The 17,862-nt window shown below is 45.8% G+C and overlaps 1 protein-coding gene across 1 annotated transcript in view; it reads left to right on the forward strand.

Annotated features, from left to right (window-relative positions):
• The first annotated feature begins 9,532 nt into the window (after window positions 1-9,532).
• The window catches only part of LOC141088724 (L-threonine ammonia-lyase-like), a 104,736-nt gene continuing 96,406 nt past the window's right edge, over window positions 9,533-17,862 (forward strand). The window contains exon 1 of the mRNA XM_073574908.1: window positions 9,533-9,762. Within this exon, the coding sequence (XP_073431009.1) occupies window positions 9,533-9,762 (230 nt within the window). The remainder of the gene's footprint in view (window positions 9,763-17,862) is intronic.

Consider the following 17,862-nt stretch of genomic DNA (forward strand, 5'->3'; position numbering starts at 1 on the left):
ACTTCACAATTTATTTCAGATGTATATTGATGCTTGCTGCTAAAGAGCTCAGTGTGGACTCCTAGCCCGTTGATACAAGTCACTACAAGAAGTGTATTAATACACTTAATAAAGTTAGTAAAGTGAGTACACTGACCCACACATTTCACCTTTCAATATCTGATTGGTTTCACCATATGCATATTTTTTCATTCAGTCCAGCAAATTTAGTTTTATACACAGCTCTATTGGAACCAGATGCCCTGTATTTACGAAGTTCCCGTTTGTAATCTCTTACGGAGAGAGTAAATATTGTGGCAGCGCCTCTAGAACTGACAGCGCGGTGATTATATTAATTTAATCGTGTCTTTAGTTTTGTCGGGTAGGCACAGAACCTGACCCCTTATCACCTGCAGCTCCTCACCAGCTCCTGAACCAAATCTCATATATAGAAGCGCCAGTGTTAATATATTTGTACTTGCAATTATCTACTCTTGACAACCAACCTGGCTGAAGCTGACAGCTGAGTGCTGCAGCCCCAGCTGTATGTTTCGTCTGGTTAGTTCATAAAATGAGGGGACGCCATGTCGGGTTTTCATTCATTCGTCTCTCCTGTCGGCAGAGCAGGAGAGATGAATTAGAGCCGCGGTCATCACCTGACGCCGGGAACAGCGCTTAGTGTAGCCACTTCTTCTCAGCGCCGTCCGTGTGGTCCTGATGCGGCACACAGTTGCCACACGGAGGTACCACGTGTCCCCACGGATACACGGACAGCTCCGGTACCGGTTTTTCCGGTACTGGAAATATCTGGACGTGTGAAACTGCCTTCAGACTGAGTGTGCTTGCTGCTCCTAATGATTGGGATTGCAGGAGTAAGATGTAACTAATTCTTTAAGGCTAAGTGCACACGTACCGGAACTCTCGCGGAAATTACCGCGAGAATTCCGGAATTCCAGTCCGCGGGAAAATCGCATTTTAAATTCCCGCGGAAAAACTAGCATTTTGCAAGCGTAATTAGCTTGCAAAATGCTAGCGTTCTCCAAGCGATCTGTAGCATCGCTTGGAGAACTGATTGACAGGTTGGTCACACTCGTCAAACACAGTGTTTGACGAGTGTGACCAACTTTTTACTACTGAGGCCGCCTATGCGGCCTCAGTAGTAAAAGATAGAATGTAAAAAAAAAATAAAAAATAGTGTTATTCTCACCCTCCGACGTCCCGCGCATCCGTTCCCAGTAGTCCTTTGCGAAAATGCCCGCGATGACGTCAGTTCTCGCGGGAACGCGACGTCTCGCGGTAATTCGCGATGACGTCGCGCGAATTACCGCGAGACGTCGCGATCCCGCGAGATCGGACGCCATCGCGGGCATTTTCGCAAAGGACTACTGGGAACGGGAGCGTGGAGAGAGGCGGGAAGGCTGCGCGGGACGTCGGAGGGTGAGAATAACAATATTTTTTATTTTAAATTCTATTTTTTACAGGGATATGGTACCCAAAGCCCGGAGGACAGTCTCCTCTCCTCCGGACCATGGGTACCATCCGCAATTGTTCTGCCTACTTTCCGCATGGTGTGCACAGCCACATGCGGGAAATAAGCGGAACAATGCATTCCTATGGGTGCGGGATCGCCGCGATTCCGCAAAATAATGAGCATGCTGCGGTTTTTACCGCGAAGCGATTCCGCCGCGGTAAAAACCGCAGCATTAGCACAGCATTGCGGAATCCCATAGGAATGCATGGGATGCTTATTTTTCGCGTTTTCGCGGCAAAATCGCGCGGTTAAAACTGCCGCGGAAACGCGAAAAAAACGCCACGTGTGAACCCAGCCCAAGGCTTCATTCCCATGATGAGCTAATGAATCAGGCCCTAAAGCCACGCACACACATTGAGTATTTGGTCAGTATTTTACCTCAGTATTTGTAAGCCAAAATCAGGAGCAGGTGATAAATACAGGAGTGGTGACGGGTTTCTATTATACTTTTCCTCTGACTGTTCCACTCTTGATTTTGGTTTACAAAAATTGACCAAATACTGAACGAGTGAACGTGGCCTTAGTGTTTTTTGAAGCATCAGGAAGTGAAAGCGAAGTGGCTCTGAAATGTCATTCACATCTGAGATAAATAAAGAAGGTCAATAATGAAATAAATAGATATGTCATGGCAAAGATAAAGGGAAACCTGTCAGTCTTTATTAGAGTGAGGTATGACTGGTTACTATTTTTTATAGAGACTGGAAATAATGTGATTGTTCCACTTCTGGTTTTTGCTTACAAATACTGATGTAAAATAATGACAAAATACTGAATGTGGCCTTAGGCCGGGGTCACACTGGCGAGGAATACGGCCGAGTGAGAGGCGCTAAAAGCACGCATTAGACACGGACCAGTGATTCTCTATGGGGTCACTCGCACCAGGCGTATATTTCTCATCCGTATTCTACGGTCCGTGCCAATCGCAGCATGCTGCGATTTTCAGCGTACTACGCCCGTAGTACGCCAATGCAAGTCTATGGGTGCGCAAAAAATACGGATTACACACGGAACACACGTGTGACTTGCGAGAAATACGCATCAGGTGTCTTTTAGCAAAGCCGGCAATTCAGTGCGCTATACAGTAAACTCACACTGACAGGTTTAATAAAGAAACAAAAGAATTGATATATACACATAGAATACATTTAGAATATATATATCTATATATATGCATTCTATGAGTCTATATCTATTCTTTGGTTTCTGTTATAAACCCTGTCATAGGACTCCATTATATGTCCATTTTGCAAGCCTGCGAGAAAATCTCAGCATACGGATGCCATACGGATTACATACGGATGCTTACATGCGCAAAATACGCGACCACACCTTGATTACGGATGACATACGGAGCACTGTTTAGGGACCATTGATCCGTATTACGCATGTAAAATACTGACCGTATTTTGCGTTGGTTAGTGTGACCCCGGCCACACTTTGGATTACTTTATAGGATTTGCACTTGTCCAAAAGAGGTAGACTAGTGTGTAGTGTGTTTTTCAATAGAATTTTTTCTAAGCCAATAGGAATGTCTCTTCCTCATGAGCAGCGGCGGCGCAACATCAATGCAAAAGGAGTCTTTATAGTATTGTTTTTTTCATATGGACCAAATTGAATTTTTGGGCTCCAATAAGATTCAATGCCCACAGATGATTGAGGTCCCTGAATAGGCTACATTCCCACGATGAGGTTTTATTGTGTTTTTGACGCTGGGTGTTTTCCCTGCAGCATCTTACAGTTCCAGCAAAGTGGATTGGATTTATCTTATGGCCACTGTGCTTCTTATTGACGCTGCGAATACTGACCTGTGGTGCATTTTTTACATCCGCAGCATGTTAATTTCTCTGGCAGGTACAACCCCTGGCAAAAATTATGGAATCACCGGCCTTGGAGGATGTTCATTTAGGTGTTTAATTTTGTAGAAAAAAGCAGATCACAGACATGGCACAAAACTAAAGTCAATTCAAATGGCAACTTTCTGGCTTTAAGAAACACTAAAACAAATCAAGAACAAAAAATGTGGTAGTCAGTAATGGTTACTTTTTTAGGCTGTGTGCACACGATGCAGATTTGCAGCGGATCCGCAGCGGATTTTACCGCGCAGAAACGTTGCATATCCGCATTGTGATGTACAGTAGCCTTAAAATCAATGAAAAAAAAAAACGCTGTGCAGACGCTGCGGTACAAAATCCACAGCATGTTACTTCTTTTGTGCGGTTTTCCATCTCCCCTGTCACCAAATCCGCAGGGGGAAAACCGCACAAAAACCGCAAGAAAACCGCAGGAAAAATGGAAGAAATCCGCAGGAAAAATGCAGGTAATTTGACCTGCGGATTTCTTCCATTCTGCGCGGAAAAATCCGCAGGGCTAAAAAGTCCGTCTGCACTCAGCCTTAAACCAAGCATAGGGGAAAAATTATGGAATCACTCAATTCTGAGGAAAAATTATGGAATCATAAAAACAAAAAAAAAAAAAACACTCCAACACATCACTAGTATTTTGTTGCACCACCTATGGCTTTTATAACAGCTTGCAGTCTCTGAGGCATGGACATTCCATGAAAAAATACGCATAAGGTCAATGTCATGACCTGCAAATAGTCCGGATCTCAATCCCATTGAAAATCTTTGGTGGAAGTTGAATAAAATGGTCCATGACAAGGCTCCAACCTGCAAAGCTGATCTGGCAACAGCAATCAGAGAAAGTTGAAGCCAGATTGATGAAGAGTACTGTTTGACACTCATTAAGTCCATGCCTCAGAGACTGCAAGCTGTTGTAAAAGTCAGAGGTGGTGCAACAAAATACTAGTGATGTGTTGGAGTGTTTTTTTTTTTTTGTTTTTTATGATTCCATAATTTTTTCCCTCAGAATTGAGTGATTCCATAATTTTTCCCCTATGCTTGGTTTAAAAAAGTAGCCATTACTGACTACCACATTTTTTGTTCTTGATTTCTTTTAGTGTTTCTTAAAGCCAGAAAGTTGCCATTTGACATGACTCTAGTTTAGTGCCATGTCTGTGATCTGCTTTTTTTCTATAAAATTAAACAACTGAATGAACATCCTCTAAGTTGTACGATGAGTTTTATGTGCAGATTTTACCCATAGACTTACAGCGTTTCCCTGGAGGAAGCGCATCAAAAACACTTGTAATCTGCACCTAAGTATATCAATAAAGTTCAGTGAAATCAAAATACCAGGAACAAGGCAGTTTTATTTGACGAATGACACATCAGAGACAAAAACCGCAGAATCAAAAAACGCATTAAAACACATGTTAATAAAACACACACAAAAACACAATGAAAAAACGCAAATAACCTAATTTAAATAATAAGTACGGAAACAGTGCAGAAATTCTGCAACATAAAAAACTCTCCAAAAGCTCATAGTGGGAACGTAGCCTTTAGTGATGAGCGAGTATGCTCGTTGCTCGGGTTTTCCCGAGCATGCTCAGGTGGTCTCTGAGTATTTGGAAGTGCCTGGAGATTTAGTTTCTGTCGCCACAGCTGCATGATTTGCAGCTACTTGACAGCCTGAATACATATGGGGATTGCCTGTTTGTTAGCAAATTCCCACATGTATTCAAGCTGTCAAGTAGTCGCAAATCATGCAGCTGTGGCAACAGAAACTACGTATTTTCTGGCTTATAAGATGATCTTTTAACCCCTGAAAATCTTCTTAAAGGTCGGGGGTCATTTTATACTCCGGGTGTCATCTTATACGCTGGGTGCAGACTAATCTGCATATGGTGGGGGAGTGGTCCCGATGACGAAGGGAGGGGGCGTCTCACATGGAAGGTGTAAGTGGAGTTATCATCCCCCTTTTACCTCATTGGTGGCAGCAGTGCTATCTGTGGGTATCTGTGCTGGGGGGCGGTGGCGGCTTCTCCTTCAGCAGTGTGTCGGCTCCTCTTTGTACACTGTGGAGGGTTCTGTGCTGGGGGGGCACCTGCGGCGGCTCTTTGCCCAGTGTCGGGGCTCCGCCGGCATTTCCCCAAAGCCCGGAGGCCCAGGCAGCTCCATTGCTGCGATGCAGTGGCCTCCGGGAAAATGGCCGCTGGAGCCCGCGCATGCTCAAATTCAGAACTCGTCTCCCGAGATCTCAGGACGAGATCTGAATCTATCTGAGCATGCACCGCTGGGCAAAGAGCCGCCGCCGCCGACCCCCAGCACAGAGCTGCCACACTGCTGAAAGAGGAGCCGCTGCCACTCCAGCACAGAGACCCGCAGATAGCACCGCTGCCACTGAGGTAAAAGGGGGATGATAACTCCATTTACACCTTCCCTGTGAGACGCCCCCTCCCTTCGTCATCAGGAACACTCCCCCACCATATGCAGATTAGTCTGCACCCAACGTATAAGATGACACACGGCATATAAGCAGACCCCCGACTTTTAAGAAGATTTTATATTTTAACTGGAAAACTTGGGGTGTCGTCTTATACACCAGAAAATACTATAAATCTCCGAGCACTTCCAAATACTCGGAGATCACCCGAGCATGCTAGGGAAAAACCAGGCAACGAGCATACTCGCTCATTACTAGTAGCCTTACTCCCCTGCTCACTAGTTAGTTTCAGCCTCAACATTTTTTTAACCCCTTCACCTCCTAAGCCTATTTTCACCTTCATGAGCAGGCCAAATTTTACAATTGTAACCAGTGTCACTTTATGTAGTAAAATAACTGAAATGCCTCAACTGAACCCACTGATTCTGAAATTGTTTTCTTGAGAAATATTGTACTTTATGATAGTGGTAAAATTTGTTCTATATGATGTGCATCATATTTGAAAAAATATTGGAAATTTGGCTAAAATTTCACAAATTTCACAATTTTCATATATTAATTCTTATGCTCTTGAACCAAAGTTATGTTACTCAAAATAGTTAATAAATAACATTTCCCACATGTCTACTTTAGATTTGCATAATTTTTGAAGCATATTTTTTGGTTAGGAAGTTGTAAGGGTTAAAAGCTTCAGAAATTTCTAATTTTTCCAACAAAATTTACAAAACCATTTCTTTAGGGACCACATCACATTTGAAGTGACTTTGGGGGCGTACTGTATATAACAGAAAATACCCAGAGTGACAACATTCTAAAAATTACACCCCTCAAACGCCACAAAACCACATTCAAGAAGTTTATTAAGGGTATGTGCACACGTTGCGGATTCTGCTGCGGATCCGCAGCGGATTTGGCCCTGCGGGTTCGCAGCAGAATCTCCTGCGTTGACAGTTCCATTCATATCAACCCATTTTCAAAACCACAGTGCACATGCTGCGGATTTTTCCGTGCGGATTAGTTGCGGGTTCAAATCCGCAGCATGTCAATTCTTTTTGTGGCTCCGCAATGTTTTTACACCTACTCCACAATAGGAAAACGCAGGTGTAAAAACGCATGGGAAAAACGCACAAAAACTGCACAAAATCTGCAGGTAAAACGTAGGTCATTTGACCTGTGGATTTACCTACGGATTTAGCCAAATCCATGCGGAAAAATCCACAGAATAATCCGCAGCGTGTGCACATACCCTAAACCTTCTGGTGCTTCACAAGAATTAATGGAATATGGAAGGAAAAAAATGAACATTTTACTATTTTTTCACAAAAATTTTACTTTAACCCCAAACGTTTTATTTTCTCAAAGATATTAGGAGAAAATACACTATATAATTTGTTGTGCAAATGTTCCAGAACATGCTGATACCCAATATGTGGAAGAAACCTAATGTTTGGGAACATGGCAGGGCTCGGAAGTGAAGGGGCGCCACTTGACAGTTTGAAAGTAAAATTTGCTGAAATAATTAACGGACTCCATGTCATGTTTGGAGAGGCACTCATGTGACTAAACAGTGAAAAAGCTCCACAAGTTACCCCATTTTGAAAACTAGATCTCTCAAGGAATGCATCTAGCTCTGTGGTGAGCACATTGAACCTCCAGGTGCTTCACAAAAATTTATAACGTAGAGCCGTGAAAATAAAGTAATCAAATTTTCAAAAGTGTAACAGGAAAAAATGCACCTTACAATTACATCAATGCCTCATATGTGGGGTAAAACTATAATTGAGGCACAATGCAAAGCTCAGAAGGGAAAAATTGGAGTTCGGATTTTGCTGGAATGGTTTGAGCCCCTGAAGTACCAGAACAGCAGAAACACCACATAAGTGACATGATTTTTACAAACTATGCTGCTCAATGAATTCATCTAGGGGTGCAGTTAGCATGTGGACACCACATGTGCCTCACAGAAATGTATATCCTTGGTGTTAGGGACGGCGGAACGCACTAAATATTAAATAACAAAGTGCGTTCGCCGCCCAGGGTCCACCGTGCAGAGGTGTTAAACTGCTGTTATGTAATGGCAGACGCGCTATATGGCGGTATAGCACACACAGGTTATACATCACCCGATGTGCGTTTGCGAGCTCTGTTAACCTCACAGAGACGCCTAAAACATAAATTCCGAGCCTGTTGACCTCACAGGTCTCAGTGGTGTGCACACACGGTATACGGTCACAGGACTAGGCCCAAGACTCAGAGTCAATGTCCGTCTAGACCTACCGTGCATGCGACGTCGCTACCGCGGACGCCAATAAGTGCTGCTGACTGCAGCGCGGCGACTGACTCAGCCGCCACACGACAATGCCCAAGAGGGGGCGCACTGTCGGACGCTAGTGCTGTAAGATGTGAACTGTGGCCTGTAGCGTGCCACTGACTGGCGCTGACTCTATGACTAAGTCCCTATCCACACACGTAATATCAGAGGGAGGGGATCTTAATGAGTCATTTGCAGGCACATGCATTCATCATCATTCACACAGACAGCAATTAGAGTGTATACTAGCACATGGCCGAGCGGCCATGCGGGCCTTTTATAGCCATGTATCTCCGGGACCTTCCAGATCTCTGAGATGGACCAATCAGATCAGGAGAAGGACCTGAGCATGTGACTCCCGATCTTCACTGGGAGATCTGGTAAGCATGCTCAGTAGCGCGGCGATAGGCCTCTGGAGTGGCTTGCTGCAGAGCAGGCTGCACTACCATTGCTGGTCCAGAGGTGGCAGCAGCAACCAGACCCAGAGAACTGGTCTGAGCAGGGCGTCTGGATCGCCGAGATTACTGTGCAGGTCCCTGAGAGGTTGGAGGGGAATGGGAGACCGCTGGCTGCTTGGCTCTGGATTCCTGCTGTGCAGCTGCAGGAACCCGACACCTAAGACTTGGGCAGTGACGAAAGTATAATTAAATTTTTACCACATAAATTTTGTTTTAGCCCCAGATTTTAATTTTTTACACAGGAAAATGAGTGAAAAAGGCACCAAAATTTGTCACATAATTTCGGCTGAACATGGAAATACCCTATATGAAGCTGTACAGTACTGCTTAGCCACACGGCGAGACTCGGGAGGGATGGAGCACTATTTGCCTCCTAGAGTGCAAGTTTTCCTAGAATAGTTTGCAGATTCCATAGAGAGAGCCCCTAAGTGCGAGAAGTGCAGAATTTCCCCTTCTAGTGACCCATTTTGGAAATTACTGTATTTTTCGGACTATAAGACACACTTTTTTTCCTCCAAAAATGTGGAAGAAAATGGGGAGTGCATCTTATAGTACAGATATACCGGCTCTGGCAGACAGTAATCTCTGCCAACAGACAGTAATCTCCTTGAGGAACAGACAACAGAGGCGTCCCCCCGTGTCACCAAACGCATACCCTCACTATTTTTAGGGGGAACCACCACTCTCCCTGATCCCTCCTTATGAGAGGACCCCAAGACTCATGGTTTACTTGTGGTGAGTGTTGACTCCTGCCACTATTCCCTGATAGCACCTTAGCTGCCTCCACTGGAGAAGAAGGGGTAGATTTGAGATTGTTGCCTGGGAGAAGTCTTTACAAGACTGATCACAACTAACTACTTCCTTTGACTGCCAATCTATGAACGGATTGTGTCTCATCAGCCAGGGAAAGCTTAAGACTATTGGAGTTGGCATATCCTCCAAGACGTTGCATGACAGAGACTCTTCATGAAGAGTTCCTATATGCAGGTTAATATTGTCTACGACTTGGGACATACTCCTCTTGCTGAGAGGGACAGAGTCAATCGCATGAATGGAAATGGGTCTCGCAAGCATCCTACCAATCAGACCATGAGTCTAAACAAAGCAAGAATCCACCAGCTCCACTATCCACAAGAACCGGTACCATCTCAGTCTCCAGACCAACCACCACTTCAGCAGAAATGGAAAACTGAGACGTGAAGGTGGAGAAAATGTACACACTCTCGTCGCCTCGCTCCATACTGCCAGGGGAATGCGGCTTTGGTGATGAAGTACTAACTTTGGCACGAGATGGGCAGACATTTATGTAATAATTCGTAAGACCACAGTAGAAACATGCCCCTGTCCCACGGCGAACCACAGGCAACTCAGTTTGAAAGCAAACTCCTCCCACCTGCATAGGTTTGGCCGTCTGCACCAATGTGTCCTCCTCTCTAGAAAGAACAGGGGGTATATTCGGTGTATGTCTCTCCCTGAGGTGTCTATCCACCTGTATGGCAAGGGCCATGGTGGCCTCCAACAACCCAGGAGTAGCATACTGCACTAGAGAATCCTGAAGCCTAGCTGACAGACCCTGTCAAAAAAGGCTTCTAAGAGCAGGGTCATTCCACTCAGTGTCAGTGGCCTATCTCTGAAACTCTGAGCAGTACTCAGCCGGCCGGCCCCCCTGCTTGATCTTATTAAGTCAGGACTCAGCCAGAGAGATGCCATCAAGATTCCCATACACCAGTGCCATTGCTGCAAAAAACTCATCCACTGACTGCAAAGATGGTGAATCATTTGGTAGGGAGATGGCCCAGGATTGGGGATCACCCTTGAGAAGTTTGACTATAATCCCCACACACTGTTCCTCACTCCCTGAAGAAAAAGGGCGAAGCCTGAAATATAATTTACAGGCATCTTTGAATACAATAAATTCATCTCTCCTTCTCCAGAGAACCTGTGAGGGAGAGATATTTTGGGTTCCGGTTGAGCCTGGATATGAGCCGAGACCAAGAACCCACCTGCTGAAGCTGCTGCACCACCTGAGACTGCAGCTCTGTTACCTCATTCATGAGGGTCTGGATCAGGCAAGCAAAAACCTCCGCTTGCACCATAGGTTCACCGGAAGAATGGTAATAATGTCACGCTCGGGATGGGAAAGTCCGGCGGATGGCACAATACACACAAACAGCGCAATGGTAAAAGGGAGAGGAAGGCCCTAACAGTAGAGAGCGAGTGATGGGGCACCTCCTAATAATCTGAGCCTATCCTTAAACTCCCCTAACACCCTATGCGGGTGCTTTCCCCTCATCGCTGTCACATGCCTATTCCCTAGCTGTCATCTCACTATACCTTGGCTAGTGCACTGGCCGGAAAGGACGCTAGCTTCACCACTGCAGATGGTATCAACACAGGGGGTAGTGACAAGCACGAGACAGACAAGGCAATAAACAATGAAAATTTAGCTCAAGCCTCTGCTGCAAAGCACTTCACAGCAGAGAATACGGAACCAGAACCTCAAACTCCATCGAAGCAGCTGATACACTGCTGGCACCAGAGAGCTCCAAACTTCTAGACTGGTCTTCAGAGACAAACTCTATTACCAACAGTCAGCTAATGCATCATGTGACTATTAACAGGATGGTGGGTGTGGTCACACCCACATCAGCTGACTAGCAACACAGCAGCTGCCAGCAAAGAAACTGACATTAACCCTTGCTGGCCAAAAAGTAAAAACCACATTTAAATAAAAGCAGAATGAGAGTTGTCACAAGTCCAAAAATGAGTCGTGACAGTATCTGCATACTTGTAATGACCTGGAGAATCATAATGGCAAGTCAGCTTTAGCATTTAATGTACATTGTAAAAAGAAAACCCTAAAAACAATTGTGGAATTGCACTTCTTTTGCTATTTCACTGCACTTGGAATTTTTGTCCTGTTTTTCAGTACATTATATGGTAAAATCAAAAGCACACCTCATCCTGTAAAAAACAAGCCTTCAAATGGCCATATTAATGGAAAAAAATTTAAAAAGTTATGGCTTTGGGAAGAAGGGGAGGATAGAATGAAAATGAAAAACCGGACACAGGAGTAAAGGGGTTAAAAATTACAAAAAATTACCAAAAGGAAAAATCAGCCAATGCAAAAGTTTGGGTACTTTTGAAGATTTGTGTACTCAGATAACTTTGACCAAGGTTTGAGACTTTAATTAGCCTATTGGGGTTATTATGGCTTGCTCACTATCATCATTAGGAAATGCTAGTTGGTGCAAACTTCCCAGTTTTATGAAAACTCAGCCTCCTCCAACCTTGTGCCAAAAAACAGCAGCCATGGGTTCTTCGAAGCAAATGCCTAGCAGCCAGAAAATGAAAATGGTGGAGGCCCACAAAGCGGAAGAAGGCTACAAGAAGATAGCAAAGAATTTTCAAGTTGCCATTTCCTCAGTTTGAAATGTAATTAAGAAATGGCAGTTAACATGAACAGTGGAGATCAAGATAAAGTCTGGAAGACCAAGCAACATTTCTATGAGAACTGCTTGTAGGATTGCTAGAGAGGCAAATCAAAACCCCACTTGACTCCAAAAGACTTTCAGAAAGATTTAGCAGACTCTGAGTTGTTATAAATTGTTCTACTGTTCAGAGACACCTGCACAAATATGGCCTTTACAAAAGAGTCACAAGAAGAAAACCTTTCCTGCGTCCTCCCCATAAAACTCAGAGGCAGAAGTATGCAAAAGAATACCTAAACAAGCCTGATGCATTTTGGAAACAAGTCCTGTGAACTGATGAGGTTAAAGTTGAACTCTTTGGCCACAATGATAAAAGGTATGTATGGAGAAAAATGTGCACAGAATTTCAGGAAAAAGAACATCTCACTAACCATTAACCATGGAGGTGGATCAATCATGCTTTGGGGTTGTGTTGCACCCAATGGCATGGAGAACATTCCACAGGTAGAGGGAAAAATTGATTCAATTAAATTTCAACAAATTATTGATGTAAGCATAACACCATCTATAAAAAAACACAAAGTTGAAAAGCAGATGGCTCCTACAAATGGATAATTATCCTAAACACATGTCAAAATCTACAATAGATTACCTCAAAAGGCTCAAGCTGTAGGCTTTACAATGGCCCTCACAGTCCCCTGATCTGAACATTATTGAAAATCTGTGGCTAGACCTTAAAATAGTAGGACATACAAGATGACCCAGGAATCTCACAGCACTGGAAGAATTTTCCAAGGAAGAATGGATGAAAAAACAAGACCTGAAAGACTCTAGGGGCTGGCTACAAAAAGCGTTTACAAGCTATGATACTTGCAAAAGGGGGTACTACTACGTACTAACCATGCAGGATGCCCAAACTTTTTGCATCGGCACATTTTTTTTTTTGTAATTTTTAAAATGTGAAAGATCAAAAAATATATTTTTTTCATTTTTTTTGCCTAAAATACAAAGGAAATGTGACATCTTTAACATTAGCCCTTTTAGAGATCATTTCATCTTCAACTTGTGTAACTGTTCACAATAACAGTAATTTTGACCAGGGGTGCCTAAACGTTCAATTACCCTTATACAATGTGCATAATAATAATCTTTATTTTTAAATAGCGCTAACATGTTCCGCAGTGCTTTACAGTTTGCACACATTATCATCACTGTCCCCGATGGGGCTCACAATCTAGATTCCCTATCAGTATGTCTTTTTGGAATGTGGGAGGAAACCAGAGTACCGGGAGGAAACCCACGCAAACACAGGGAGAACATACAAACTCCTTGCAGATGTTATCCTTGGTGGGATTCGAACCCAGGACTCACTGGCTAACCACTGAGCCACCGTGCTGCCCAAGACACACCATGCTGCCCAAGACACACATCACTGTTCACATTACATGCAAAACTGCGTGATACTGTACACATAGCACAATTGTTGTTTGCAGGAGTAGAAACACAGCAAAAGAGTCCATCACCCTTACACATACGCCTCCCTCATTCTTGTTCAGCAAAAGTCAGTAAATATCTGACAGCTCTGAAGAGGGACATAAGCGCACACAAAATCGGGCAAGGGATAGGTATAATCAATGACAGCACTCACCTAAAGGTGTTGTGTGCTGGCACAACACCTACAAAGTTAAAGCTACAGCTGCTGCCTCGTGGCTGGAGGAGAAGGTTCTTCCACAGGTAAATGGCAAAAATGGAAGCTGGCATGTTTAGGCAGGTTGTTCTGCAGGAATGAAGAGCCTTTGGATTCCAATTTTTATTAAAACCAACACGTTTCTGCGCTGAACTGGCACCTTTCTAAAGGAAGAAAAACCAAGTGAGCAAGGTACAAAAACTGGAGGCTTTAAATAGGAGAAATAGACAGACTAAGAGTAGAAGGGTTGTTTTACAGGGGATTGTGACTCCACGCAGGGAGAAGCAGTGGGGATAAAATTGGCAGAGTAAAACAGTTTAACAGAACATTAAAGCTAGGCAAAACTATCAAACAGTTAAGCAGGGTGAAATGGATAACAGGTATTCTTGCAACTTATCAGTCCGATGAAGTCTTAATTGAAGGGTTGTCTTCTCCAACGTTGGCACCGGCAACAGCGGCACATGAAGTCTCTGAAGTCTATCTCTCCTCTTGGGAAATGGGAACTCTGAGGTTAAAGAGGGAGGCAGGGAGATGCTGTGAAACTGGGTCTCCCCTGCTCTAAGTCTCTGTGTGTCAAGCTAACAGTCTCTCTGCAGGAACGATGCTGCGCACACTGGAAAGTCTCTCTGCCACACTCAGGGGCTCTGGCCTGTCACCGCGGGCACTGGGGCTGCGCGCATGGGTTTCTGTCTCTGCACTGTGAGGAGGGAAGCCTCCTCTGGTCACAGAGGCTTCCGCGTTCACGTACTCACAGGCAGCGCTTTCCATATCATGTCTTTCAGCCTCAATATCCTGACTGGGAGACCACTCTCTCCTGGAGTGTGTTGCTGCAGCCTGCTCTCTCTGTGACGTGAGCTGCTCTTTCCCTGGCGCGCTCTGCTTTTGCGCCCTCAGCCTGCACAGCTTCCGGTCCACCATCCCTTCTCTTCCCCCACTGCCCCTGACAGTCACATGGTGCAGTCGGTCAAGGTCAGCAAGTCTTCCCCCCGGCAACCCCATTGCCCGGCTATGTGGGTCCAGACATGGAGCAGGGGAGGTAACCCCCTTCTGACTCTTCTTCCTCTTCATCCCCCTTACATTCCTCCTCTCTTTTTAATCGCCATTCTACGGGCGAGAGTTTCTGTAGTTTTCGTTGACAGTCTTCCAATCCATGTACAATTTGCTGCCAGACGAACTGGTCTAGGTTATAGCGAGTGGGGGGTACACCAGCCATTGAAAGTTCAGAGCGTCGCAAATCTGAAGGAGCAGCGGTGCTAGCTGTTGCGGGAGTCGGGGTTGCTCCCGCTATGTGAGTAGTTTCAGGCACCAGCCCTGTTTTCATATCCCCTGGGGGAAGTTGAGAGTCTTCCTCGTCTTCAAAATCAACATCTACCACTGGAATGGCCTGTGGGTGCGCAGGTACTTCCTGCACTTGTTCAGGATCTCAATACATACATGGTCGCAACATATTTTGATGCAGCGTGCGAGTGGGAGCTCCTTCTCCCGTTTCTGGCTGAACCACATAGACGGGACCTTTGGCACTAAGTCAACGCTTCACCCTGTATGGGCCTTTCTCCCACCGGTACTCCAATTTGTTGTGTGGGTGTTTTTCTCTCACCAAGACTCAGTCTCCATGACGTAGAGCTGTCCTCTTTTGAGGGGTGACTTGAGGATGTTCCAACTCCTGTAGTCTGTTGTGCACTAGTTGATGGCAAGTCAATAGCCGACGATGGTGTTCTCGAACCCAGGAGTACACCCCCATCCATAGGTAGTCCTTCTCGGGCTCTAACTCCAACTCAGTCAACTCTTTTCCAGGCCATCTGAAGAACAGAGTAGGGTGTGAAGTCAGTGGTGCTGTGTTTCCGATTGTTATACACTCAGTCCATCGTGCCTTCTGGTCCTCTTCCAGGGTTCACAGCATTTGGATCAGGGTGCGGTTGAATCTCTCGCAAGCTCCGTTCCCCTATGGGTGATAGGGTGTTGTCCGGGATTTACGGATGTTATACAACTGATGCAGCTCCTCCATCACCCTTCCAAGAAAACAGGCCCCCTGATCAGAGTGGATACGTTTAGGACACCCGTACACCTGAATGAAGTGTTTGCAGAAGGCATGAGCAGCAGACTCAGCAGTTTGATCCCATGTGGGCGTCACAACGGCAAACTTCGTAAAGTGGTCCACCATCACTAAGCAGTGTTCATAGCCATGATGTGCTGGCCCGATTGTCAGATAGTCTATTGCCAGCAGATCCAAAGGTCCAGATACCTTCACCGTCTGCGTGGGAGCCCGCTGTTCGGGTGGTTTGAACAGTTCACATCTCCAGCACTGCTGGCAGACTTTTTCCATGAAACTCCTCAGACTGGGATGGTAAAACAGATGCTGCAGCCATTGAAAGGTCTTTTCCGGACCAAAATGTCCTCCTTTTTCATGAGCTTCTGTAGCCGCCTGGTCTACTTTTATCCCATACTTCTGTAGCCGACTCAGGACCTTCTCCAGTCTCCGCAGATGCTCGTCAAAGGTGGGGGCAAAGATGATATCATCCAGGTAAATCAGGGTGGCTTCAAAGTTCAGGTCCCCTAGACAGCTTTCCATGAGGCGTTGAAACGTCCCGGAGGCATTGGCTAGACCGAATGACATGCAGTTGAACTCATATAATCCCATCTTAAGGATGAAAGCTGTCTTGGCTCGGTCTTGTTCGGACATTGGTACTTGTCAGTAACCGCTGGCCACATCTAGCGTGGAAAATTACCTGGCATTCCCTAATGCCGATAGGGACTCCTCTATCCTCGGCAATAGATATGAATCTCACACCGTACAAGCGTTGAGCTGGCGGTAGTCGACACAGAAGTGTAAGGCCCCTTCCTTCCGCACCAAGACTATGGGGGCAACCCATGGACTCTGACTCTCACGAATTACTCCCTTCTTCAACATTTGTGACAGCATCCCCTTCACCTCCTTGTACATTTGTGGGGGTATCTGGCAATACCGTTCCCGGATAGGTGACGCATCTCCGGTGGGTATTTCGTGTGTTATTGAGGTGGTGCGCCCAAAGTCGTCTTCGTTTTTGGTGAACACTTCCTGATATTTTCCTAGTAAGGATCCACATGAAGAAATGGTCGCACTCATCGAGTTAGAAGAAATTCACAGGTTTATTGATACGCACATCACAAGCCGGGCCGGGGGAGTAACAAAAGGAGTGCAAAAAGGCCGACAACGGCATGAGTACAGTTCCAACCCGCACAGTAGCCGGGTCCGTGCGACTACTACGCCTGTCGGCAGCTGGTCAGCCTTGCTGGGTTCAACTTGTACTTCCACCCCCTCCAGGGGAATACCAGCTCGGACAGGCAAGGGAAGCACGGTCTCCCCACATCCCCACATCCTTACTACAATCCTCTGTGTTCATCCATATCACCCCTGCGATCGGGATGGGTAAGTGGTTAGCTGCCGTGAGTTTAATCACCGGGCCCCATTCTGGCCGTAGTGCCTCAGTGAAGTGTCGGCGGAAATATCCTTCAGGCACGGTGGTAACCTGTGAGCCGGTATCTACTAGGCAACGTACTGCTCTTCCATTCATTTCGGCCCAGACCAAGGGACCCGTGGAAATGAGGCTGGTGGAACTTCTGACACTCCTTCTCCAATTTTCACGCTCCGGGTGGCGTCCCTCAGGCTCGGATCCATCTAGTTTAACGGATGCCGAGGGGATGGTTGGCTCCGCCAGGGGCACCACCGAGCAATGTGTTGGAGTTCTCCGCAGGTATAACATATGGGTGGGCCTCTCCTCCAGGTGGCACCAGTCTTACATCGAGGGGCAGTCTCCCTGTCTCACACTAGTGTGCAGGACTCTACCGTCGGGGTTCTCTTTGGTGCAGCCATTTCTTCACAGACCTGTTTAATCTCCTTCTTGAGGTCTTCCACCCATTGAGGGGTAGCTTCCATGGTGGCAGTTACCTCCCCGCTCCGTACCTTCCCCACTGGCACTATCACTGACTGCTCTTGCTCGCATGTGCGCGCCTCACTCCCGACCTCAGAGAAAGTCATATCTGGCTTTAGCGGCATGCGCTCTCGCAGGGCCTGTTTATCAATACATCACGCAAGCCCGTCACCAGCTGGTTTCGTAGCACAACGTCAATCGACCCCACGCCTACGCCATCCTTCCGTATGATGGCAGTATGGAGCTCCTGCAGAGCATTCATAAACTGCG

This window comes from Dendrobates tinctorius, unplaced genomic scaffold (assembly GCF_039654945.1).
Source record: "Dendrobates tinctorius isolate UK_male_01 unplaced genomic scaffold, ASM3965494v1 ptg000040l, whole genome shotgun sequence".
NCBI classification, from domain to species: Eukaryota; Metazoa; Chordata; class Amphibia; order Anura; family Dendrobatidae; genus Dendrobates; species Dendrobates tinctorius.